General features: G+C 45.9%; 1 protein-coding gene across 8 annotated transcripts in view; it reads left to right on the forward strand.

Annotated features, from left to right (window-relative positions):
* The window catches only part of NFX1 (nuclear transcription factor, X-box binding 1), a 220,057-nt gene that overhangs the window by 56,647 nt on the left and 137,140 nt on the right, over positions 1 to 26,270 (forward strand). For 6 of the 8 annotated variants that reach the window (XM_043540287.1, XM_043540291.1, XM_043540292.1 and 3 more), the window contains exons 6-9: positions 9,221 to 9,292; positions 21,256 to 21,395; positions 24,014 to 24,113; positions 24,217 to 24,434. In XM_043540287.1, coding sequence (XP_043396222.1) covers positions 9,221 to 9,292; positions 21,256 to 21,395; positions 24,014 to 24,113; positions 24,217 to 24,434 — 530 coding nt within the window. Of the gene's footprint in view, positions 1 to 9,220; positions 9,293 to 19,663; positions 19,703 to 21,255; positions 21,396 to 24,013; positions 24,114 to 24,216; positions 24,435 to 26,270 lie in introns of all 8 variants that reach the window. The other 2 variants (XM_043540286.1, XM_043540288.1) reach the window with 2 other exon arrangements.

Raw genomic sequence — 26,270 nt, forward strand, 5'->3', positions numbered from 1 at the left:
TGATTACTCTGGCTGTCCAGTCAGTGTAAATAGTAACAGAAGTGTCCCAAGTTTCATAAGCTAGGACAGCTCTAACTGCCTCCAGCTGGGCTGCTTGGGCAGAATGGGGGTGAACTAGTCCTTGGAGCATCTCTCCATCATTTACACAGATGGCTCCATACCCTCTTCGGGGATGACCCCTATGGTAGAAACTTGAGCCATCTGTAAACCAAATTGCAGCCTCCTTCTGTTTAGCATCTGCAAGCTTCATGCCTCCCTTGACTGGTGTTTTACTGGGGGAAGGGTTAGGTATGCTCCCCTCCTTCTATAATTAGCCCACCTGGGGCTGGTGAAATGCCTTGCTCTTTTTTAAACTCGACTCCTTGGTTTACTAGGGTGAGGGTCCATTGAGCAATGCGTGGGTTAGAGACCTGGCCATCCTCTATTTTCCCCGATACGATGTAGTTGAGAGGGGACTGCACTATCTGAACAATGACATTGACCGTCCAAGAATAAATTCCCAATGCATGAGGCTCCAGATCAATTCAAGAGACTCCTTTTCACAGGGGGTAAAGCCTGGCTTTGTTTGATCCAGGAGCCTGGAGGCATATGCAATAACTCTGAGCTCTTTGCATTGCCTTTGGTTGAGAGTAGCTCCGACACTTGTTTCTGAGGAGGCCAGTTGAATCACAAAGGGCAGGACAGAGTCAGGTTAAGCCAGGGTAGGAGCACTAGCCAAATCTTATTTCAAGGTGGCCAGGGCAGTCTGTTGGTCTGGTTCCCATTCCCAAATCCTGTTTTTTTTTTAAATAATTGATACAGAGGTTTGGCTTTGTAAGAGAACATTTCAGTGAACTCTCTGGAAAAATTAAAAGTTCAAGAGAGCTCGTAGGGAGTGCGCGTCAGTGGGAGCAGGTAGCTTTCCTATCATTTCTACCCTTTGTTGATCGGGAGTCCGGCCATCCTCCCCAAGAGACACCCCCAAGTATTTCACTTGTTGCTATACTGACTGAGCATTTTCTCTATTTACCTTCAATCCGGTTTCCTACACTATAGTCAACACCTCCCTGGTGATTTCCTTGATCATTTCCGAAGTGGGGCGTGCGTATTAAAATGTCATCCACATATGAAATTACGTGTGAGTGGTGGTCAGGGCACAAATGGTTCTACTTTTTAGTGACATGGGCATGACAAATACTAGGGGAAGAATGGAAACCTTGGGGAGTCCAGCTTAAGGCATATTGCTGTCCCCTATAGGTAAAAGCAAACTTATACCAGTATGAAGGATGGAGGAATATAGCCAGGAAAGCATTAGCCAAATCGATCACAGAGAACCATTTTGAGTCAGCTGCTATGATTTCATTGTATTTAGCTACTACAAGAGCTGCTGCGGGGTGACTGCATTTAATGTACGGAAGTCTTATGGAATGACAATAATGACCCCGTCCGCCTTAAGGACTGGCCATACTGGTGAATTGCAGATACTTTGCGTAGGCATGAGCACCCCTTGTTCCAAGAGACTGTCTTTAGTATTTGTAATGCCTTCCTCTGCTGCAGCTGGGTACTTATATTGCCTTTGAGGAGAGGGATCTTTTTTCTCAATCAAAACTTCAACATCTGTTTTTGCACACTCTGCCTTATTTTTAGTCCATACTCTAGGAAATTCTTGTACCCACTAATCACTAATGGAGGTTAGGGTTGCTGTGGGTGCCTTTATAGCAGCACAACGATGCACAGCAGAGATCTCTGCAGGCCCCCATTCTAACCTCCATAACACACCATTAGCTAGATCCACAGTTAGCTGAAATGTTCGGAGGAAAGGTACACCTAGGATTCCCTTCTCATTTCTCTCATGAGCCCAGCACTCTACTTGCCCCTGTAGTCTGTCAATTTGCAAGGGAACATCCTGCCAGACCGGAGCTTCCTGGATTTCTCCCCCATACCCGCTGAGCTGAACCTGTTTAGTGGTGGGTCTCCCTCTGGAGAGCCACTGGGGACTTAGAATGTTTACTGATGCTCTGGTGTCCACTAGCAATTGGGCTAATATCCCTGGGTTTTCCCACTGTAGCCTTCACAGTGGGTCTCCCCCATACGTCACACTGAAGTCTTGCAATCAGCTGGGGAGGCCAGGGGAACCAGGCACACCTACTGATCGGCTGACTCTCTCAAGAGCCTCCACTCAGAAGAGGGGGCAGGGATTTGGTTTTAACAGGGAGTGGGCGTGGGGGACTCACTCTGTACTGGGGCAGTGGGCCAAGTAGGGCTCCCTGCATTAACTCTGTTCTCTGCATGATCTGAGACTAAGCATTAATTAGAATGCTGAGGGGCTGACTATCATATTTTCCCATATCCTCCCCCAACTTCACCAGCTCCATCCAAATCATGTTCCTAAGGGCATGGCTACACTTGCAGATGTAGAGCGCTGTGAGTTAAACCAGCCCTCGGAGACTGCAGCAGGGAAAGCGTTGCAGTATGTCCACACTGACAGCTGCAAGTGCACTGACGTGGCCACATTTGCAGCACTTGCAGCGGCATTGGGAGCTGTGCATTATGGGCAGCTATCCCAAAGAGCACCTCTTCCCATTCTGGCACTGTGACTAGTGGGAAGGGGGTGTGAGGATGTGTGGCATTCTCGGTCGTGTCCCAGTGTGTTGCATCGGTTCGCATCCCAGCAATCCCTGTGCTTCCGTCCACATTTGGCGCCATCTTTCAACATTTTTTGTACTGCGCGCTCTGTCTTTCCTTTTGGTCTGCGGGAATGGATCCCGAACTGCTGAGGAATATGCTGATGGGTCTTGCCAGCACGTCACGAATTGCAGTCAAGTTACTCCTTAAGCTACGAACTAGCAGTGAGGAGTCCGAGGATGATGTCGACTCGCATAATGCATACGACATGAGATTGCTTGTGGCATTCACGGACATGCTCACTACCATAGAATGCCACTTTTGGGCTTGGGAAACAAACACTTAGTGGTGGATCACATTGGCATGCAAGTCTGGGATGATGAGCAGTGGCTGCAGTACTTTCGGATGAGAAAAGCCACTTTCAGGGGACTGTGTGATGAGCTCACCCCGACCCTGCGGTGCAAGGACAAGAGATTGAGAGCTGCCCTACTGGTGGAGAAGCAGGTGGCTATTGCAGTCTGGAAGCTGGCAACTCCAGACAGCTACCGATCGGTCGCTAACCAGTTTGGAGTGGGAAAGTCAACCATTGGAATTGTGTTGATGCAAGTTTGCAGGGCCATTAATCACATCCTGCTCAGAAGAACCGTGACTCTGGGTAATGTGCATGACATTGTGGATGGCTTTGCACAAATGGCTTTCCCTAACTGCGGAGGGGCGATAGATGGCACACATATTCCAATTCCGGCACCAGCCCACCTAGCCTCCAAGCAAGTTAATCGGAAGGGGTATTTCTCCATGGTTCTCCAAGCGCTTCTGGATCACCGGGGGCGTTTCATTGACATTAACGCAGGCTGGTCCAGAAAGGTGCATGACGCACTTATCTTTTGGAACGCAGGCCTGTTCAGGAAGCTGCAAGCCAGGACTTTCTTCCCAGAAAAGATCACCGTAGGGGAAGTTGAAATGCCCATTGTGATCCTTGGAGACCCCGCTTACCCTTTAATGCTGTGGCTCATGAAAGTGGCTCATGAAACCCTACACAGGGAGCCCTGAAAGCAGCAAGGAGCAGTTCAACAACAGGCTGAGTCGGTGCAGAATGACTGTGGAGTGTGCTTTTGGCCGTTTAAAGGGCCGTTGGCGCTGTCTGTATGGGAAGCTGGACCTGGCCGATGCCAGCATCCCCACGGTTATATTCGCCTGCTGTACCCTCCGTAACATTTGTGAAGGGATGGGTGAAAGATTCACTCAGGCATGGAACTTGGAGGTTCAACACCTGGAGGCTAAATTTGAACAGTCAGAGAGCAGGGCTATTAGAGGGGCTCAGCGCAGGGCTGCAAGGATTAGGGATGCCTTGAGGGAGCAATTTGAGGCTGAAAGCCACCACTAATGTTTGGTGCCCTGCACAAGAATGAAGTGCAGTGGTTCCAATGTTAGTAGGAATCTGTGTTTGCTACGTATGATGCACTGACTTGCAGTGCCTGTTGCTTTAATGGGTTACGGTATCTTTTACTTAATGCAATAATAAAGAATGTTTTGAAAGCCAGAAAATTCATTTATTGAAAAGAAAATTCATTTATTGAAAAGAAACAAATCTTCTTGGGAAACAGAAAGGGCATAACACATCTGTGCTGTGTGGGATGAGGGAAGGGGGTGCGGTGGGGAATGGGACAATCACAGATTTGCGTATGTTCTGTTATAATAATGAGTCTTCCTGTCTGGAGTGCCGCGCAATGAGTGCTGCACTTCAGGCTGGCTAAAATGCATAGTAATGGAGGTTGAGTGGCAGTGTGTAAGGGTCGTAGTTTGCAGGGTTGGGTGGTGAAGCCACAGGTGTTGAAAGCAGCTGGTGATAAGAACCCGGATGTTGGGGAAAGTGGGTTGGCGGTGACATAGCAGCACAAGGGAAAGAGTTTTTGGACAAGGGCTGCATGGTGGGGGTGGGGGGGCGGGCGTGGAAGTGCTCCACCTGCATTGCTATGAGCGCTGTATTGAGTCCGCTTGATGTTCAATGATGGTTATCAGCTGCTCTGTGATTTGATGCTGGCAATCCACATTCTGCTGGCAGATCCTCCTTTCGCTCTCCCGCCACTCTTGCACTTTTTGATTTTCATTAATGGACTGCTTCATCACTTCATGCAGCATGTCCTCTTTGCTTTTTTGAATATGCTTCCTGATTCTTTGGAGTCTTTTGGCTGTTGATAACAAAGACAGCTGGGATCTCAAGGTTACATCTGTAAAGCCAAAATGCAACACTTAACAGAGGCAGCATTGTTCACACCAGACAGATCCATGATTCGGCCGTACTTAAAGACAAGCACAGTAGCAGAAATTGCCTGTCCGAAAGCGAGCGCACATAACCCACAGGAGCCCCAAAATGGTGAGTAAGCACAAGGGCAGGGGAGACTGATTGATTGTTTCACGGTCATGCTGTCCTCTGGGGTTCTGTGCCTTGGGGAGAGCCAACAGCTGCAGGGAGCCCCTATACTGAACACTGTCCCCACATTTTCCACAGGAGTTCGTCCTGGAAGATATCTCGCTGCTGAGAGTGACCTGGGAAGCAAGGGAGGGTTTTCTACTACAATGTGGTTTTTGTAGAGAAGAAACAATGGTTCAAGGGAGAATACTAGATATGTTTATGTGTAAACAAGGGAGTATACCAAAGTTGTTGTGTTCAGGCTATACCATGGGAGCTGATCATTCCTGGCTTTGGGCCGCGTTCCTTGGAGGGAGCTCACAATGCAATTAGGGAGCTTCGCTATTTTGGGTACCAGTAAAGGATTTATTACTAGAATTGGTCTGATAACTACTGAGCTGGGTGTGTGTAGGTGTGGGTTCATTAATATCTGGAGCAGAGATTGCCCATCATGCAGTGCTTCCCTGCTTTTCTGGTCCCAGAGTTCCATGGGATTCTTGCCTTGGAATCTCTGTTCTCCATTCTGTATGCTAATGGAGATGCCTCCTTGTCCCATCTTCGATGCAAATGAGGCTAGGGGAGTTTCCTTAATCCTGTCATCCTTGTCCCAGGGATTTAGGTGTGTCTCCTACTGCCTTTTCATTGCTTTTTGTAAGTCCTTTCTTCTGATGCAGATTTGGTTCAAGCAGAGGCTGGGTTGGGGGGGTCTTTCATGAGTCAGACAGGCTGGGTGCTGTGCCCTGGTTCCCCAAGAACATAGGTAACATTCTAGAGAATCCTTTAGAATCATAGAATATCAGGGTTGGAAGGGACCCCAGAAGGTCTTCTAGTCCAACCCCCTGCTCAAAGCAGGACCAATCCCCAACTAAATCATCCCAGGCAGGGCTTTTTCAAGACTGACCTTTAAAACCTCTAAGGAAGGAGATTCTACCAGCTTCGTAGGTAACCCATTCCAGTGCTTCACCACCCTCCTTGTGAAAAAGGTTTTCCTAATATTTAGATATTGCTCCCTTGTTTATTTGGCCTAGTCTGTCTTTTACTGTGTTGTAACCAGGTATTATGGTATCCAACTGATTTTTGACATTCCACCATATTTCCACAGTGCCAGCGAAAGATATTCTTGTTCTTTTAATTTTTGCTTTAGAGTCATGTTCGTGTAGAGAAATTAATCTGTCATTTTTATTTTTTACCAAGCATCTGTTTTAACTGCCTAATCTGACAGCTTGATGATTTTACTGAAATTCCATGTGTTCTTGTCCTGGTTCTTATCCTCTAGTTCAGTTGTAATTTTGCTTCCTATTCTTTACTGGATATACAGATGCAATTGTACTGTGTCCCTGTCCATTGATGTGCTCCTTAACTCCTGTCAGCTTTCCCCCACCTCATAGTTTAAACACTCCTCCAGTATCCTATTTTACGTTCTTGCAGTCTGGTTTCATTTTAATTAAAGTGGCGCCCCCATCCCTTCTCTACAGGCTTCCCCTTCCAAAAAATCTTCCCAAGTGCCTAGTAAACTTAAACTTGTCCTCTTTATACTGAAGTTCTCTGTGCCTAGTTGGACCAGGCATGGACTTGAAAGCATTTCAGAGAAGGCTGCCACGGAGGCCTTGGATGTAAACCTTCTTCCTTGTAGTCTAAATTTAGCTTCCAGGATCTCTCACGTAACATGACCACAGACTTCTCCACAGCAATCATCAGAAGTCCATCTAGGTTTCTTGTGATGTCCACAGACTTCTCACAGGCAGGCAAGTTTCCCAACTGTTTTCTCAGTCACCTTATACTCAATATATTCCCATATCTCCTATGACCATGGCCTTTTTTAGTCTGCCAAGAGTTTCTCCTCCCCTGGAGAGCAGCAACCTCGGTACATGAGGAATTGTCAGTCTAAGTGGGTTCCAGTTAAGGGTGAGTGTTTAAGAGTCTAATTGCTAATCAAAAACATATATGTGCACTGGAGATCAGTTAATGTCACTGGGACATTGAGCTTTTGCATTTCCTTACCTTTGTGATTTTAATTTCTAATTCTAACTTTGCATTGTTATAAAACAAACAACTAACAATGTTAGTTGTGACTGTTTTTAAAATATGCCATGTGACAAAATTTTTCCTACAATCTAATGCTTTAAGTTGTCATACTTTTCTCTGAATACATTAGAAAAATGCCTGCTAAAGATTGCAACATGTTTTTAAACTTTAAATATAAAAGTTGTCTTGAATGTTGATATTGACATAGTGTTACTATTCAAGGTTGTCATTGTTACCGATGACATATAATGGTTAACATGGAAGTTAATGTTGACACAGTGTTGCTGAGGACACAAGCTATAATTATAACATTAGCATTATTTCCACAACGGCAGAGGGATTAGGAGAACATAGTGCACCAAGTATCCTAGAGAACTTTAGAAGATGATGTTGTAACCCACCCTGACAAAGTGTAGTCTTTAGTGACCTTTAGGGACTAGAGCACAATTAGTAGCTTGAGTCTGCACCTGGTTCTGTATTTCAAGCACTAGAGATTCATACTTTTAGATTCAGAGATCCCTGTTTCAGTATCTACAGACACAGGTGGGCTTGGCTGAATTTGATTTTTGTTTTTAAGCATTTTTAATTTTTATTGATTTTAAATTTTCATGGTTGTGCAAAATTATTTTAAAGCATTCTATTTTTTATTTTTATTTTATTTAAATTTTCACTGATGCAGGAAACTATAGGAGGGTCGGACAATGGGGGATGGGTCAACAACAATTAATGACAGTAGGTGTTGAAATTCAAACACAAACTGTCAAGATCATATGTCAACATATATACAATAAATATTAAATCAAACAAAGTTCTCAAGCAGCATTTATTTTACTGTAAATGTCTATCAGTAAATTTCATTATTATGGTGGAAATATTTTTTCATCAATTTGTGTGAGTACAGTGAAGTCAATATTTACTGAAATTTACAGATACAAATCTAATTCTTTCATGCCTACTTATAGGATTTAAAGTATTATGGTCATTTGGACTTCAGAATGAGAGGTTCCCTGTCAAAGCGAGTGTACAATCTACAATGACACAGCATGGCTTTTTGTCCTCCTTAGTAACTTGGCATTGTGTAATGATGCCCCTAGTCAGGACAGCTGTACGGAAAGAACCCTGGATTTCTGGATTTAAAAGAATCAGCTACTATTCTTTGAGCTAAATGATAGAGCCTTCAAGTTAAAAACAGATTTCACAAAGGGTATGCCTACACTCCAATCAAAGGTGTGATTGCAGCTTGTGTGTAACCCACACAACTTTAGCTAGCACAGCTAAAAATAACAGTGCTGCCATGGTGGCAAGAGCTTCATTGCATGCTAGGAATGTAAGAATATACCCAGGGTCCCAGGTGGGCTTGTACAGCCTATGCTGAAACTTGTGCTGCCATGGTTTCACTGCTATTTTTAGCCATGTTATGAGTGAGTTAGATTAAAGCTAGACTAAGTATCTTTACACAGTCTGAAATCACCTCTTCACTTCAATTCCAGTGTACATGTTACCCATGCCTGCTTGGGTGTTGCACTCTGTCCCCTTCTAGTGGCACCTAGCCCAGCTAGAGATTGATGAGTCTGCTACAGCTTTAGCTATAGCCATCTGGCTTTTAGCTCATGCAGTAGAGGCTCATACACGAAATTTCAGAGATTCCAGGTTCAATCCCGCCTGCCTATGGTCTGTTGGCATTACACACATACCCAAAGGTAAATGTTAATGAGAGTTAAAAACAACTGTGGAGTCTGAAATAAAATGTTATTAAAATGTATGCCAAATGTCTAAAAAGTTTAGAGGGTTGATGTCACAGAAGAGAAGATTTGAAAGGTAGGCACACCTTTTGCTAGAGTCCAGGAGTGTATCATCAACAGTGTTGTAGTTGATGTGAAGGTGGCAAAGAATACTGGAGACCTAGCCCTTAACTTATTTCCATTCTCTCAGGGATTTGGGTGAGTGGTGTAGATCCTGAATTGTCACTAAGTTTTTGTTAGTGTAAATATAACCTTGTAAAACACTTTAGGAAAAATATTAATATACAAATATTCTGATAATGTACTGTTGTGTTTTAAATTTAGAAGGCTTTTGTAACACTGCAGACTGTAGAAACTTTTTCTCTGACAAGTGAAACAAGTTTAAAAATAAAGATACCATACATTTTTTGTGACTTACTAAAATGTTTTCATTTTTAAGCCTCTGCCATCCAGGTCCTTGCCCGTCATGCCCTGCCTTTATGACAAAAACATGTGAATGTGGGCAAACAAGGTGAGATTATTTTGATTATTTTTTGTACAAACAATAGGAGGGAATTTTATAAATACAAGTTGTAATAAATTTCCATTCTTTGAGGTAAAAAGAAAAGGAGTACTTGTGGCAATTTAGTCTCTAAAGTGCCACAAGTACTCCTTTTCTTTTTACGGATACAGACTAACACGGCTGCTACTCTGAAACCATTCTTTGAAGTATACTTCCAGTCTGTGTATTGGGAATGTCCAAAGCTATTTCTTACAACTTTGCTGAAACTAGATGCAATATATTTGAAATCTACTCTGTTCTTAAAAAATCTAAATAGGGACAGAAGTAATATCTGAAATAGTCATCCTGGTAATTTTTCATGTTTACAATTACATTTTCATATATTTTTAAATTCTCTTCCCTTCTTTTGTATGAGAGATCCACAGAAACAGGGAATGGAAACTGAAATTGATATATACAGAGAAAAAAATTCTAATTGTTACAGTAATCTTAAATATTATTTGTATTAGGTAAATGATTGAGATAATTTTTAGTTGATGTAAACATGTTGCTCTAAACCAGGGGTTCTCAAACTTCATTGCACTGCGACCCCCTTTTGACAACAAAAATTACTACATGACCCGCAGGAGGGGAGATCGAAGCCTGAGCCCACCCGAGCCCTGCTGCCCTGGGTAGGTGGGTGGAGGGGATCCAAAGCCTGAGCCCCACTTCCCTGGAGGGGCAAAGCTGTAGCCCCAGGCTTTGGCCCCAGGTGGTGGGGTTTGGACTTGGGCTTCGGCCCTGGGCCCTGACAAGTCTAAGCAGCCCAGGCAACCCCATTCAAACAGGGTCACAACCCACTTTGGGGTCCTGACCCACAGTTTGAGAACCACTGCTCTAAACCCTGTAAACAGTCTTTAAAATTTCAGTAGAAGCAAAAAATGTGTTGCTATTTTTAAAAAATTCAATTAGTGCCATATTTTAACAAAATTGCATTACTAAGATCTTGTCATGACGCTCAATATGAGAAACAAAATGTGTACAAGAGTTTTTAGGATTTTTTTTTTTTAAAGTTTGTGTTTGTGAAGTAAGAATTAGATGTTAATATATACTCTGGCATTTCAGTAGTAAAAATCCTAATCAGAACCAAGATTTGGGCTTCTAGTTAGTTCATGACTGAAAGTTCTGTAGCTTTAGAACTCCAGAGCTGTTCCACCACATCATTAGTGGACAGCATATATCTTCAGAGCAAGTACAACAACTTCCTATTGCTTCTAACTTTTTCCACCACTAATGTTAGGTGAATGCCCTTTCACAGCTGCTGCCACTGTGGAAAAGTGGATGTGTTGGGTTGTTGGCCAGACTTGCTTGATTCTTTCAGCCATACCTCTTCTAACCTTGATTTTTACTGTTGACTTTTCAAACTCTCCTGTAACTCCAGTTCTAACAGTTTTCAGAGTAGCAGCCGTATTAGTCTGTATTCGCAAAAAGAAAAGGAGTACTTGTGGCACCTTAGAGACCAATTTATGCTCAGATAAACTGGTTAGTCTCTAAGGTGCCAATCTTAGAGACTAACCAATTTATTTGAGCATAAATTGGTTAGTCTCTAAGGTGCCACAAGTACTCCTTTTCTTTCAGTTCTAACAGTGTTTACTAATACAGATCCCTGAATCCCAGCCTCAGCTTCATCTCATGCAAACTGATGAATCTGTCACCTCACAACTTTGTCTGTATTAGTGACACAGACGCTTCATCTGTAGCTGGTCAAATCACTGTCCTGGCACAAAGCCTGTCTCCTATGCTTCAAATTTGCATGGCACTTCTTGCTCCAAATCTGATTACACCCTGATGTATTTATAGAGCATAAACAGCAAGGTGGGAGAAGACCTGTTTAAGACAATGGCCAATTTGGTACAAGAAATAATGGGTATATACTGGTCATGAATATATTTAGGCTGGTAATTAGGTTTCTAACCATCAGAGGAGTGTGATTCTGGAACAGCCTTTCAAAAGGAGTAGTGGGGGGCAAAGCACTTAATTGGTTTTAAGGAGGAGTTTGATAATCCCATTCATAAACTTACATGAAGGGGTTACCTCTGATCATGAGGGACTGGACTTGGTGACCCAGGAAGTCTCTTCTAGTCCTATGTTCCTGTGTGCAAAGCTACAAATTAGTTTTGAAAGTCTCACCAGTTTGTCATGTCAAATTGTCCCACTTGAGACAGCTCTTATAATCACAGAATCATAGAATATTAGGGTTGGAAGAGACCTCAGGAGGTCATCTAGTCCAATCCCCTACCCAAAGCAGGACCAACACCAACTAAATCATTCCAGCCAAGGCTTTGTCAAGCTGGGCCTTAAAAACCTGTAAGGATGGACATTCCACCACCTCCCTAGGTAACCCATTCCAGTGCTTCACCACCCTCCTAGTGAAATAGTGTTTCTTCTTCGAGTGCTTGTTCACGTCCATTCCATATTAGGTGTGCACGCAACGCATGCACAAGCATCGGCAACTTTTCCCCTTAGCAGCTCCCGTCGGGCCAGCGGGGCCCCCTGAGTGGCGCCACTGCTCCATGCACATGGACCCCTGCCACCCAACCCCCTCCAGTTCCTTCTTATCGTCCGTGGCTGCATTGGAACAACCTCTCTCTCTTGTATGAGAGCAGTCCCTTAGCCTTTCTCATAGATAGCTGTTATCAGTTAGTTATCATACCTTTGTTGTGGACACTTACGTGATTAGGTGCTTGGAGGCTTCCAGCACCCGCCCCGGGCCGCGGGGCATGCCGCAGGCCCACGGGTTTAAGGCTTGTGCCACAAGCCTATGCCAGTTAGTGACTTCCATGGCTCGTGACTATGTTGCCTGAGGGAAGAACATCAAACTTGAGCGGTGTAAGATTTGCAAGGCTTTCAAGCCGAGAACAAAGAAAGAAAGAGACTTTCCTTTGAAGCAGTTATTGATGGAAGCCACCTTGCAGCCACCAGGCCTGGAGTGCTTGACGTCAGCTCCAGCCTCCTTGGTGCGTAGTGCCCCGGAGTCGTTGGGAGACCTGGCACCGGCTAAACACCGAAAGCTGTCGGCCCCAGAGCTCCAGACTAGGCCCCAGCACCGCTCGTCCTTCCCGGTGTGGCCCACAGCACGGCCAAAAGGAAGGTGCGGACGTTCCCCGCATAGGAGGCCGGCACCTTCCAAGGCCCCGAGCACCGATAAGAGTGGGAAGGCCACTGTGCCGGCGCTGGCACCAGTGGCTGCAGCACCACAAGTCCCACTGAGCCCAGGCCTAAGTGAGCTCAGTGCGGACGACGGGCTCGAGGACTTAGTGGATCAGCCCTCCACTCCTGGCACCTTTGAGGCAGCAAAGGACCTCACTGAGCTGTCGGTGACGAGCCCCCTCCTGTACAGGGAGAATCCTCTGGCACCCATGCCACAGGTGCCGTTGAGGGGTAAGCCAGCAATGGTGTGCTGTTTGAGGACACCGTCCTGGCATTGCTCCCGGAGTTGGTCCCGGTCAAGCTCCACGTCTGCGGATTCCCAGTTACCTGCGGCTCAAAGGAAGTTGCAGTACCGGGAGTCGTTCGGCGCAAGGAAGTAACAGAAGAGGCACAACGCTCTCTAGCTCTGATTAGAGACTGGCACCAGGAGGGGTTGAGACGGCCCTTGCTGGAGGACTCCCGCAGACGCCGATCCTGGTCCCGAGAACGCCTGCGCTGATCCCGGTCCCGGGAATATCAGTGCTGGTCTTGCTCCCATTCCGTTAGGAGCCGCTCGTCGACCTCCCACCAGCACAGATTGTTGGCACCGCCGTGGCCTTTGCGGTCGGTGTCACCACAGTCCAGCGCCAACTCCAGCCGTTACAGTTACTCGCAACGTGCCCTGGACAGCAAGGACCCTCAGATGGGGTGGCACCCCCAATGGGGGCCGCCAGGTCATTGGCCCTTCTGGACTCCTTGGGCCTATCAACAGCGCCAAGGGGCCCCATCCAGGGCGAGCTACTCGGTGCAGTGGTCCTGATCCCTGCACCGACGTCCGACGGCGCTGGAAGCTACAGTATCCAGGCCTCCAGCATCCCCCGAGGATAAACTGGAGAGACCAGCACCGAGTCCGGTGCCGCCCCAAGGTTTCCCGCCCCGGTCCAAGCCGGAGGCCCCTCCCATGGGAGAAGGGGAGCAGGAGGACCAGCCAGAGGGGGATGAGCAGCTGCTAACCTTCTTGTCATGCCCGGATGAGGCGGTGGCGAAAACAGCGGTGTCCGGCCCTCCACCCATAGACGACAGAGCCCACCAGGAGCTACTGCGTAGGGTCACCCAGAACTTGGGGTTGCAGGCCAAGGAGACGGTTGAGCAGGAGGACCTCATGGTGGACATTTTGATCCCCGAAGGCCCATCTAGAACAGCACTTCCACTCATTAAGACCATCCAATTGAATTATAAGACTTTATGGCAGACCCCGGCCTCCAGCGCTCCAACAGCCAAAGGTGTGGTGTGCAAGTACTTTGCCCCGTCAAAGGGCTACGAATTCTTGTTCTGCCACCCAAGTCCATGCTCCCTGGTGGTCTCCGCGGTGAACAAAAGGGAGCTCCATGGAAAACAGGCCCCGGCACCTAAGGCCAAGGCGGCAAAACGCCTGGACCTTTTTGGCAGAAAGGTATCCTCATGAGGGGCCTTCAGTTGAGGATTTCTAACCAGCAGGCCATCCTCAACAGGTATAATTTTAACTCCTGGGTGGTGGTGGGGAAGTTTAAGGACAACTTCCCGCAAAGTTCCCAACAGGAGTTCACGGCCCTGGTGGACGAAGGCAAGGCAGTAGCTAAGACCTCTCTCCAGGCCTCCCTGGATTCAGCAGACAATTTGGATTCGGCCAGAATAATCGCGTCAGGGGTGGTTATGAGGCACTCGGCGTGGCTGCAGGAGTCTGGCCTGCCGTCTGATGTCCAGAGTACGCTTCAGGACCTCCCCTTTGAAGGGTCCGGGCTCCTTTTGGACCAGAGAGACGCGAGGCTTCATAGCCTCAAGGACTCGAGGGCTATACTTAAGTCTCTGGGTAGGCACACCCCGGTGACGCAAAGGAAGCCCTTTAAGCCGCAGCCTCCCCCTTAGCGCCAGTACCAAGCTCGTCATAGGCATGAGCCTTACTGTAGGCAAGGCAGGGATAACAGGCAACGGCGCAATAATAACAACAATAACGTGCCGGGTCAGAACCAATGTCAGCACAAATCCCAGCCAGGCACTAAGCCAGGCTTTTGAAGGTGCGCTCGAGGACAGCGTACCAGACCAGTCACCAGATCTGTCCCCTTGTTTCATGAACTGCCTGTCCCGTTTCTCCTATGCGTGGTCCAGCATTACATCGGACCGTTGGGTCTTACACACGGTACGGAACGGGTACTTGCTGCAATTCTCTTCCTTCCCACCCCCCTTCCCCGTCCCTCTTCAGGGACCCCTCTCACGAGCATCTTCTAGAGAAGGAGGTATGCTTGCTGCTAGAGGCAGGGGCTGTAGAGGCTGTGCCGTACGGCCTAAGGGGGAAAGGTATCTACTCCCGGTACTTCCTCATTCCCAAGGCCAAAGGGGGCCTTCGTCCCATTTTAGACCTGCGTGGGCTCAACAAGTTCCTGGTCAAGGCCCGGTTCCGCATGGTCTCTCTGGGCACCATCATCCCTTCCCTGGATCCGGGAGGCTGGTACGCTGCCCTCAACATGAAGGACGCGTACTTTCATATTGCCATCCACCCAGCACATCGGCGGTTCCTGCGCTTCACCATGGGCCATTACCAGTTTGCGGTTTTTCCGTTCGGTCTAGCCGCGGCCCCACGGGTGTTCACGAAATGCATGGCGGTGGTGGCGGCCTCCGGGTTTACCCGTACCTTGACGACTGGCTCCTGGCGGGTCGATCCGAAGCGGAAGTGCAGGGCCACGTGGAGGTGGCCCTCTGTTCCACGAGCTAGGGCTCCTGGTCAATGTCCCCAAGTCCTCCCTCGTGCCAACTCAGAGAGTGGAATTCATAGGGGCGGTCCTGGACGTGGTGCAGGCCAGGGCAAGCCTTCCAGTATCCCGATTCCGGGCTATCCAGCAAGTGGTGGCCTCCCTGCACCAGTTTCCAAAGACAACGGCAAGGTGCTGCCTGCGGCTGCTGGGCCACATGGCAGCATGCACGCACGTGGTCAGGCATGCCAGACTGAGACTCAGGACTCTGCAGGCGTGGCTCGCTCCGGTGTACCGCCCAGGCAGGGACCCCCTGGACTTGGTAGTGACAGCCCCAAGGGACGTGCTGGACTCCCTGCTGTGGTGACAGTCCAAGCCTGTGGTTTGCGAAGGCATCCCCTTTGCTGCCCCACAACCGGACCTGATTCTGGTGATGGACACGTCAGACCACAGATGGGGGCGCTCACCTGGGGGATCTCAGGGCTTGTGGTCCGGAGCGGAGCGGTCGCTCCATATCATTGTGAAGGAGCTCAGGGCGGTTCGACTAACCTGCCAGACCTTTCACACCACTCTGAGTGGTCACAGCGTGACAGTTCTGACAGACAACACTACTGCCATGTTTTATATAAACAAGCAGGGCGGGGCCCATTCCTCGCCGCTCTTTTGCAAGGCTCTCCTCCTCTGGGACTTTTGTATAGTCCATGCCATTCACCTCGAGGTGTTGTATCTCCCGGGGGTGCAAAATGAGCAGGCAGACTACCTCAGTAGGTCGTATCACATGCACGAGTGGACGCTCAGAGCAGACGTCGTGCTTTCGCTCTTCCGCAGGTGGGGGTTTCCCTGGGTAGACCTGTTTGCCACCAGGGCCAATGCCCAGTGCCCGCGGTTCTGCTCGTTCCAGGGCCACAGCCCAGGCTCAGTCGCAGACGCATTTGCAATCCCGTGGGGAGGGGGCTTGATGTATGCTTTTCCCCCGCTCCCCTGGGTACACAAGGTCCTGCTCAAGGTACGCAGGGACAGGGTGGCGGTGGTCCTCATCGCCCTGGCGTGGCCCCGCCAGCACTGGTACACAACACTTCTAGAGCTGTCGGTGGAGGCCCCGGTAATCCTTCCCCTACACCGGGATCTCATCACGCAGGACGGCGGGCGGCTTCTCCATGCCGACCTGCAGTCACTGCATCTGACGGCATGGAAGCTCTGTGGCTAAAAGCCTTAGAGAACCAGTGCTCCCTTCCTGTGCAGCAGATTCTGCTTGGCAGTAGGAAGCCCTCTACCACGGCTACCTATGTGGCCAAGTGGAAGGGGTTCTCGTGTTGGTGTGAGCCCCGACAGGTGCGGCCGTGGCAGGCCCCGGTGCAATCCATCCTCGAGTACCTCCTGCACCTCAAGCAGTAGGGGCTGGTCCCGTCCTCACTCAGAGTGCACCTGGCAGCCATCTCCGCCTTCCATCCAGGGTTTTCGGGGGGCTCGGTGTTTTCGGAGTGGTGGTACAGTTCCTTAAAGGATTGGAGAGGATGTTTCCGTACTCACGCTCCCCAGTCCTTCCTTGGAACCTTAACTTGGTTCTCTCTAAGCTCATGGGACCTCCGTTCAAGCCCCTCGCTACCTGCTCCCTCCTCCACCTTTCCTGGAAGGTGGCATTTCTGTGGCCATTACCTCGGCCAGAAGGGTGTCTGAGCTGAGGGCTCTCACCTCTGAGCCACCGTATACAGTGTTTCACCAGGATAAGGTGCAGCTCCGACCACACCCCTAGTTCCTCCCTAAGGTGGTCTCGCAATTCCATTTGGGCCAGGACATTTGTCTGCCGGTTTTTTTTCCAAACGCCCATACGGACCCGAGCCACCGCAGCCTACACACCCTGGATGTCCATCGAGCGCTGGCGTTCTATTTGGAGCGCACCAAGCCCTTTCGTAAATCCACGTAGCTGTTCGTGGCCATAGCCAAGAGGATGAAAGGCCTCCTGGTGTTGGCGCAGCATATCTCGTCTTGGATTACAAGCGGCATCCGGGCGTGCTATGAGCTTGCAGGTGTTCCAGCCCCGGTGGTCACGGCCCACTCGACCAGGGCGCAAGCAACTTCCACGGCTTTCCTGGCACAGGTCCTGATCCAGGAGATCCGCAGAGCAGCCACCTGGTCCTCGGTGCACACCTTCACGACCCATTACGCGGTCAACCAGCAGGCCAGGGAGAACGCGGCAGTTGGCAGAGCGGTCCTCCAATCAGTTGTTCCATGACTCCTACCTTCCTCCAGAGGTAAACTTGTGATTCACTTAATGTGGAATGGATGTGAACAAGCACTCGAAGAAAAAACGGTTACTTACCTTCTCGTAACTGTTGTTCTTCGAGATGTTATTCAGGTCCATTCCATCACCCACCCTCCTACCTCTCTGTTGGAGTTGCCGGCAAGAAGGAACCGGAGGGGGTCAGGTGGCAGGGGTGTATATGCACGGCGCAGTGGCGCCACTCAGAGGGCCCCAACGAGAGCCGCTAAGGGAAAACGTTTCTGACACTCATGCACGCGACGCGCACACCTAATGTGGAATGGACGTGAACAACACATCTTGAAGAACCACAGTTACGAGAAGGTAAGTAGTCGTTTTTTCCTAGTATCCAACCTATACCTCCCCCCCTGCAACTTGAGATCATTGCTTCTTGTTCTGTCATCTGTCACCACTGAGAACAGCCTAGCTCCATCCTCTTTGGAACCCCCCTTCAGGTAATTGAAGGCTGCTATCAAATCCCCCCTCACTCTTCTCTTCTGCAGACTATATAACTCCAGTTCCCTCAGCCTCTCCTCAGAAGTCGTGCCCCAGCCCACTAATCGTTTTTGTTTCCCTCTGTTGGACTCTCTCCAATTTGTCCACATCCCTTCTGTAGTAGGGGAACCAAAACTGGACACAGTACTCCAGGTGTGGCCTCACCAGTGCCAAATAGAGGGGAATAATCACTTCCCTTGATTTGCTGGAAATGCTCCTACTAATAGAGCCCCACTATGCCATTGGCCTTCTTGGCAACAAGGGCATGCTGCTGACTCATATCCAGCTTCTTGTCCACTGTAATCCCCAAGTCCTTTTCTGCAGAACTGCTGCTTAGCCAGTTGGTCCCCAGCCTGTAGCGGTGCATGGGATTCTTCGTTCCTAAGTGCAGAAGTCTGCTCTTGTCCTTGTTGAACCTCATCAGATTTCTTTTGGGCCCAATCCTCCAATTTGTCTAGGAATGCTCTAGAATACTGCAGAATTTTTTGGGGGGGAACCACAGGAAATCCACTTCTTTCTCACAAAATGCTATTGAACCTACTCTACAGGGTGAAATATGGAAGGAATGTTATTCCAGCTTGGTACTAAAGGTTAGGAAGGATATGATCAGTCCTGGATTTCATGATACCAGGTCACTGTTTTTTTGCACTATTTATCTCAGCATATGTCATGTAAAGTTTAGCATTCTCAGACTGTCATCTCAGCATTCAGAACACAGAATGCATGTGCAAACATGATTTAAAAGTGGTTATTTTTGAGATGGAAGAAAAGATTAAAAACAGCTACCATTCTGCGGATACAGTTATAGTCAGGGTTTGAGGTCAGCTTGTTAGCAGGCTAACCTGGAAGGGGATGTGTAATTCACTTACATTTGCTATAGCAACATTAATTTCACTGGGGAGTTATAAACAGTATTGGAAATACTGTTTTACTCTCAGAATTCCAGATCCATTTCATTTGTTGTTCTGACACGCTGTACTCTTTCAGTATTCAAGTTGTCCAGCCTGCAACTTGCTCCTGTGGTACTATACCTAGCCATTTAAAAAAAAATGTTTTGTCAGGATCCCCCTCCCCACCCCCCCACGCAACTCTGAACTCTGGGGTACATGAAAGACCCCTTAAGCTTATATTTTACCAGTTTAGGTACAAATTTCTCTAAGGCACTAATTCCTTAGACTGATATTGCTGCCACCACCAAGTGATTTACACAAAATATTCAGGGAAGGGTCACTTGGAATCCCTATCCCCCGAAAATATCCCCCCAAGCTCCTTCACCCCCTTTCCTGGGGAGGCTTGAGAATAAACTACCAACCAGTTGCCTTAGCAATGTGAGCACAGACCAGACGCTTTGTCTTCAGGACACTGAAATCAATCAGGTTCTTAAAAGAAGAACTTTATTGATAAAGAAATAAGTAAAAGAATCACACCTGCAAAATCAGGATGGAAGGTAATTTTACAGGGTAATAAAAAGATTTAAAACACAGAGGATTTCCCTCTGGACTCAGCTTCACAGTTACAAAAACAGGAATGAAACTACCTTTGTAGGATAGGAAAATTCACAAGCCAAAATAAAAAATAACCTAACGCATTTCATTGCCCTACTCGCAGTTTCTGTGGTTTTAGATGGATTATTCCACATGTATGTTCAGAAGATATTGTACCTGCTTGGCTTCTCCCCCTTCTCCCCTCTTGAAAGTATCTTTTTTTTTCCTCATTGGTCCTTCTGGTTAGGTGCCAACTGGGTTATTTGAACTGCTTAACGCTTTACAGGTAAGGCAATCCAGTACAGCTGCCAAGGATACTTAAAGGTTGCTACCCTTTCCCCTATATTCATGACAAGATTATACACATGACCATTCATCTGGACATCGGATATGGATTCAAGATGACTGTAAGCGTAAAGTCAGTTACCAAATTGTGCAAAATCAGTGCATCTAGAATTCTGTAATCAGTGGATTTTACAGCTAGGACACTATAATATTAGCATTACTAACCTTTGCATATATCCCAGACAAAAAGTTAAAGCTTAGAGAATGTATCTAATTTAAGAGAAAAAAAAATTACAGATATTGCCTGATTGATTGTGTATTAATTATATTGACTACTTAAGAATTTCTAGTTAACACTCTGAAGTTTGATAGGTTCTTGTTCCAAGATCAGGCCTAGTATTAACATTACTGTTCAGTTGGGAGCCCTGATGTGCACAATTTCAACATTCACCCACAGGAATACCCTTCTGGGTTTGTAATAGCTTGATTAGTACAGTTAACAAAGTCACCAACACGCTGACCCAGCAAAGTTGATGGAATGTACATCTGAGCATCCATATACTTACACTATCCCTTGCAGAACAACCTGCAATGTTAGTCATTATATTCCTCGTTACCATCACCAGTGGCTGTAATCATGGCACCTCCCAAGGGCTACATCTCTCCCTCTCCAAGCACATAGACTGGTATACAACTTTTATAATATGCTGTGGTGACACCACTATGCCTAATGCATATTCAGTAAGGGTTTCTCTACTCTTCCTTATTTGTATTTCCTCACTTTAATAATGTGGGGTGTTCTTACTCCATAGGTTATAATATTAATGGTTTTAGCTTATTACCATATTCGTTAAGTCATTGTCAAGACAAACTTGCGGTTAAGCATTTGCCAAAATTTAATCCTAAAATATCCAAGCCTAGTATCAGTTCAATGTTCTTGCAGTTACCTGGTATCATTTTGTACGAATTTCCCCTGTAAACACACCTTTCCGAGTTCCCTCAAAACTGTCTGGTAACTTGCTCTTCCTAAGGCCATGGGCCTCAAAGCCTTATGCTAACTGCTCAAGCTAACGTCTTACAGGATGTAGACCTGTAGGCTCATTGTTTTACTCCTTAACTTATGCCTGTGCTTTACTTAGCAAATACTTAGGCTACACAGGGATGTGGTAACTATCCCAAAACCATGCATTATAAACTCAGCAAATTCAGAGTTAAGGCCACACTTAAAAGAAATTCAAATATCTTAAGATAATGCACTGTTTTCCCCCAGAATATCAAATCAAGTGCAAAATCATATTCTGCATTTTAAATACTACACTACACCCAGTTAGTGTGATGTCGAACACTTTTCTCTATGTTGAGATGTAAGAAGTGTCTAAGGCCACAGCATTATTCCTGAACAGAATTATGTATCTGTCATTAACAAATAGAACTTGTTTACTTTGAATGTTGCAGCATATATTGTAAAGAGGTTATTTGAATATATAAATATGTGAAATGCTTAAATCCAGCTAAAAGATACCATACTAACTACAGTATCATATTTATCTACAGTCATTCAGTTCGCTGCGGCCAATCCACCACAATTCATTGTTCTAATGTATGTGGGAATACTTTAAATTGTGGTAGGCATAACTGTGCCCAGGTGTGCCATGTGGGAAAATGTCATCCTTGTCAGCTTACAGTACAGCAAGGTAGGTATCAGACATGTGGAAATGTACTTAGATTTGTATGTTCAGTAGAGCTGTTTTTCAATTTCTTTAAGTTAGCTAGCTGCAAGTAAACAAATAAATTAGAGTATAATAGTGAGCAAAATAACAGGTAATGATTAAGGCCAAGATTTTAAAAAAAGACTACTGTAGTTGCACTTAATTTAAAACAGGTCAGTAGCCCTTATTCTTAATATATGCAAGTACATCTTAAACCTTTTTATTTAGTCATTATTTCCTGAACACTGAAACAACTTAAAATTCATTTTAATATTCCCCAGGAACATGTCTCAGGTTTGTCCTTTTGCTGATGCAGCTATATAAAGAACTTATTTATTCCAGTAAAACCCAGAATTAGGCACTTCACCTGCTGGGTTTTAATCTAAAATTTGGATAGTGCATATAGTCTCTTCCGGTATAGTGGGAGTGGTGACTGCCATAGCTTTGTAACCATTCAGTTGCTTATAACATCTTGAATTTCACCTTTTGGGATTAAATTTTTCAGGCTCAGTCTTTTCCTGAAGTTAAATATTTTGGGGAAAGCTTAAGCAAAAAATGATTCAGCCACTTTTGAGAGTGGAAAAACAAAATTAAAAAACAAAACAAAAACACTGGAATATTATTTTGATTACTTTCAACAGTAAAAATGGTAGGAAGTTGAATTATAGTATAGAAATAGTTTATATTAAAGAGAAATGCCTTTGTTCCACTGAAATTTGATTTTGTGTTCCTTAAGTTATGAGCCTTTTTAAAATCACAATCTTGAATATATGCAGTACATTTTAAAGACTGGTTTTCCACTAAATTTGTAAAATGCACAGCTAAGGAAGGCAATTAGCACATACACAGACCAGTTTTCTGCATAGCAAAAAGTGTACTGATGGTGCCAAAAGGTGGAAGCAGAGCTGCTTTCATCCTCTTTAATATTGGCAGTAGGGAACTTTGCTTCAGTGCATCTTCAGAGCTCTACAGCTGGGGAAATTCAGCCAGCCTGTCTTCTCCTGTTGTGGACCTCCAAAAGTATGTGGACAAGAGTGGAGCAGATAGAGCAGCCAGTGAGTGGCCAATAGTCAGTCTCCATTCTGCCCCTGCTTACATCACGGCAACTCCTGTTCCTACTTAATATTGCAGTGAAGAAGAAGGTGTGATGGTGAGTTTGGCCAGTTTTTCTTGCTGGCCCAAATTTTAGGGATGAGCACAAATGAACAAGGGGAAGGAGACAAAGGAAGTCAGCTTCCCCTGAAGATGTGGAAGGTAAAAAGGGTTTTAAATGGTACATGCATCCAACTTTTTAGGGAAAATTCACTATTTGCTTAAAAGTGAGATCTTCTTTTCCCCAAGTGTATACTAATCCCCCACTGACAAGCATTTTAACTCATGGGACAGGAGTTTTCTTTTTATAAATCTCAGCTCCACTCAATATTTATGCTCTAACCCATTTTGCTGTTACCTGTTTAGCTTTGTCATTCAAGTTGTTTCTGTACTGTCGTTGCTTAAGTGTCCTTACTTCATTACACTGGAACCTAAAATACATCTTCACTTTTGTTAGGGTCAAGCACAGCCTGCCTGAAGACTATCCCCTTGACAATTTTAATGTCCAATGGGAGATTGAGTGGTTCCAAAAAAGTCAAAAGAATTTTTTGTAATGGACAGTGGCATCCTAATTATAGGGGTTGGTGCTGTGCCTCTTTTAATTAATGTTGTAAAGGATTTGCTATCATGGCAAGTTCTATAAATTAGTAATTCTATAAATTATATGTACGATGAGTACAGTGAACACCTTTCCATCTAAAGGCTGAATACATCCTTATCTTTTATCAGTGAGTTTACTTCCAAAATTGAGAGAAGTCTTGCTTCAGACAGGCACTTAATTTTAATTTTTTTACTTTAAAAAAAAATGCATCTGCAAGGGTTCTATAAATCAAAACAGGTGATATACCACTGTTACAGGATATTTTAAATACTAATTTACTCTTGAATAGGAAAATATTACTTATGTGTGACCCCTAGGACTTTTTTAATCAGTAGTTTTGAAAAGTAACAGAAAACCTATATAAAAGCACATTTAAAGTAGCATACTTAAATAAGCACCCACACTTTTCAAATGGCTAAAAGTATTTTACCTCTGATCTGATAGCCCATGTGGCTCCTATGGTGTCCAGATGTGTAGTACAGTATAATATTGGTACATTTCGTTGTGATATTTACAAAGAAAATGCTTACGTTTCTTTTTTATGTAAATTTTTTGAAGTTTAGTTTAAGATAAAAGTTCTCATTCAAGATTAATTTGCATTATTTTTTGATTAAGCCCTCTTTTGCAAGTAGTTTGTCCTTTTAATTGCTCCTCATTTTTATTAGCAAAAGACACTAATAAAAGAAATATAGAAACTCAGCCTGTATACAGCTACAGAAATGTACACAGCTAAGTCAAGTCTAAATAGAACACTAAAGTACACTTTTAAAGGTTGTTTTAATACATTTTGAATTTTTAAGTTCAGTTTTTCAAATTTAGTATTGTCCTGCATATAGAGTGTTGAGCATTCCTTGTTTGTGGTAATACTGGTTTTTTTCTTTTCTTTTTCTTATTATTTGTTCTCCCTTAGTCTGCTACTGTGGGAGTACCTTTCGAGATGTATTGTGTGGAACAAATGAAGAGCTTTCTGATGGATTTGGAAAGTTCTCCTGCCAGAAGACATGTGACAAGTAAGGGCCTCTTTCTCCCCAAAAACCTGAAGCAAAAATTACATTTTATTCAACACTTAGTGACTGTGGTATCCTTATAATTCCTTATATATTTCTTTTTTAGAAAATTAAATTGTGGAAGGCACAGCTGTATGCAGATATGCCATCCTGAGCCCTGCCAACTTTGTCCACGACTTCCCCAAGTAGTGCACTGCTGTCCTTGTGGGCAGACTCCTCTTAGCAGATTACTAAAACTAGGATGTATTGAGCGTAAACTGTGCACGGATCCGATCCCATCGTGTGGAAAAACATGTGGCAAACCTCTACCTTGTGGGAGCCGTGGTAACTAGAACTTTTTGCTTTAAACACTTACAAACGCATTCCATTATTAAAGAGGCAGGTAGTCCAGATTCATATTTCTTTAAAAAATAGATTCAGAATTAACAAAAATCCAGTATGAGTAGAAAGTGTTCGTGACTGTGTGGTTGTAGTCAAGTTGAATTTATAAAAGCCTCTGTAGAATTTGCAACCCAAATCTTGAATAATTGTAATTGTACTTGAGAACCAGAAAATCCGCTGTCTAGAAACAAATGAAACTGACCAGCTTCTTTAGCATTGCTTTTGTGGATCCCCACTGTAGGTGGTACACATGTTGTGGGAGGCAAGTGCAGAAATTTCTAGAAAACAAGTGTCCAATGGGACTGCATATGAACCCTGCCTGTGTCCCCATGTCCTTAGTTCCTCCAGATCTTTCTGGCCAGCCAGCTGAGTTCTACAGTGTGTCATTTCCCTGTCAGTCCCCTTCATCCTTTACAGAAAAGTTAATTATAGGCAAACATCTATATACAATAAAAATAAAACTTTTAAATGGCATTAGCTCTGGTGCTCTTATGGGCCTGCTGATGAGGGCCTTGCACTTTTTGCCTCTCTGCTCCCAGGGATAGGGTCCAAGGTGCATTCTGAGATCACTTATTGAGCATCCTTCTGTTCACCATGGATCAGGTGCGGCAGCATCTACTACTTGAGTGACTCCTTGCTGATGGGTCCCTCCAGAGATAAGTCCACTATATCCATAGGGAATAAACCTATCTTAGATTTGTTGAGCTCCATGGGCGCAGTTGCCCATATTGCAGAAGACCCAAGGACAATTGTGCAGAAGAGAAGAGAGGAATAAAGGCTTATATCAGCAAGATCTCCTTTGCCTAAGAGCCTTCTCACCTCTAATTCTCTTCTCCAGCCCTCTTTATCATCAGTGTAACGGGAAGATGAAGTTCTTCGAGTGATTGCTCATGTGTATTCCACAATAGGTGTGCATGCTCATCACGTGCACCGGTGCTGGAAGTTTTTCCCCTAGCAGTACCCGTAGGGGGGAGCGCCCCAGCAACCCCTGGAGTGGTGCCTCCATGGTGAGGTATAAAGGGAGCAACACGCTCCCCCGACCCTCAGTTCCTTCTTGCCTCCAGTGAAGGTGCATCGGAACTACTCTGCTCCAGCTTTGCTGTAGCTTGTCCCCAGAACTTTTTGTTCATTCAGTGTTAATACCTGTAGTTATTCAGCTGTTCGGTTAGTTCAGTTAGTTTGAGTGCCCGGGCCAGAGCACGCCCTGCGCCCCGGGTTTTAAGTCGTGCGTCACTTGCAGGCAATCTATGCCAAGGAGTGATCCACACGCAGACTGTTACGCTGTTTGGGAGAAACCCATATCAGTGATCATTGCAAGATTTGCAAGTCATTTAAACCTTGGACTGAGAGATTAGGCTCTGGGCTATTCTGATGGTGTCAGCGCTGACCCCGAATCCGGTGCACTGCTCCGAGTCAGCATTGGGCACCGCGGCATCGGTGCGCAGCGACCTTCCGGCGTCTTTGACCAGTTGGCACCGCTCCCCATCCACGGGGCACAAGGAGACAAAGAAAATGCCTTCTTTGCAGCAGCACCGAGGGAAACCAGGAATAGAGACTAGACCCATGTCGGGCAGTCCTCGACCCCCTCCGGCCGCTAGGCCTCCAACTCACGTACAGCGGAGTAGCCCAGCCACTTCGGACCAAGCCTCCCTGGATGTCCGATGCCCTCCTGTGTGCTGCAACCTTCCGGCGCCTTTGACCAGTCGGTACCGTTCCCCGTCCACGGGGCACAAGAAGGCAAAGAAAATGCCTTCTTTGCAGCGGCACCAAGGGAAACCA

Source organism: Chelonia mydas, chromosome 2, assembly GCF_015237465.2.
Source record: "Chelonia mydas isolate rCheMyd1 chromosome 2, rCheMyd1.pri.v2, whole genome shotgun sequence".
Classification (NCBI taxonomy): Eukaryota; Metazoa; Chordata; order Testudines; family Cheloniidae; genus Chelonia; species Chelonia mydas.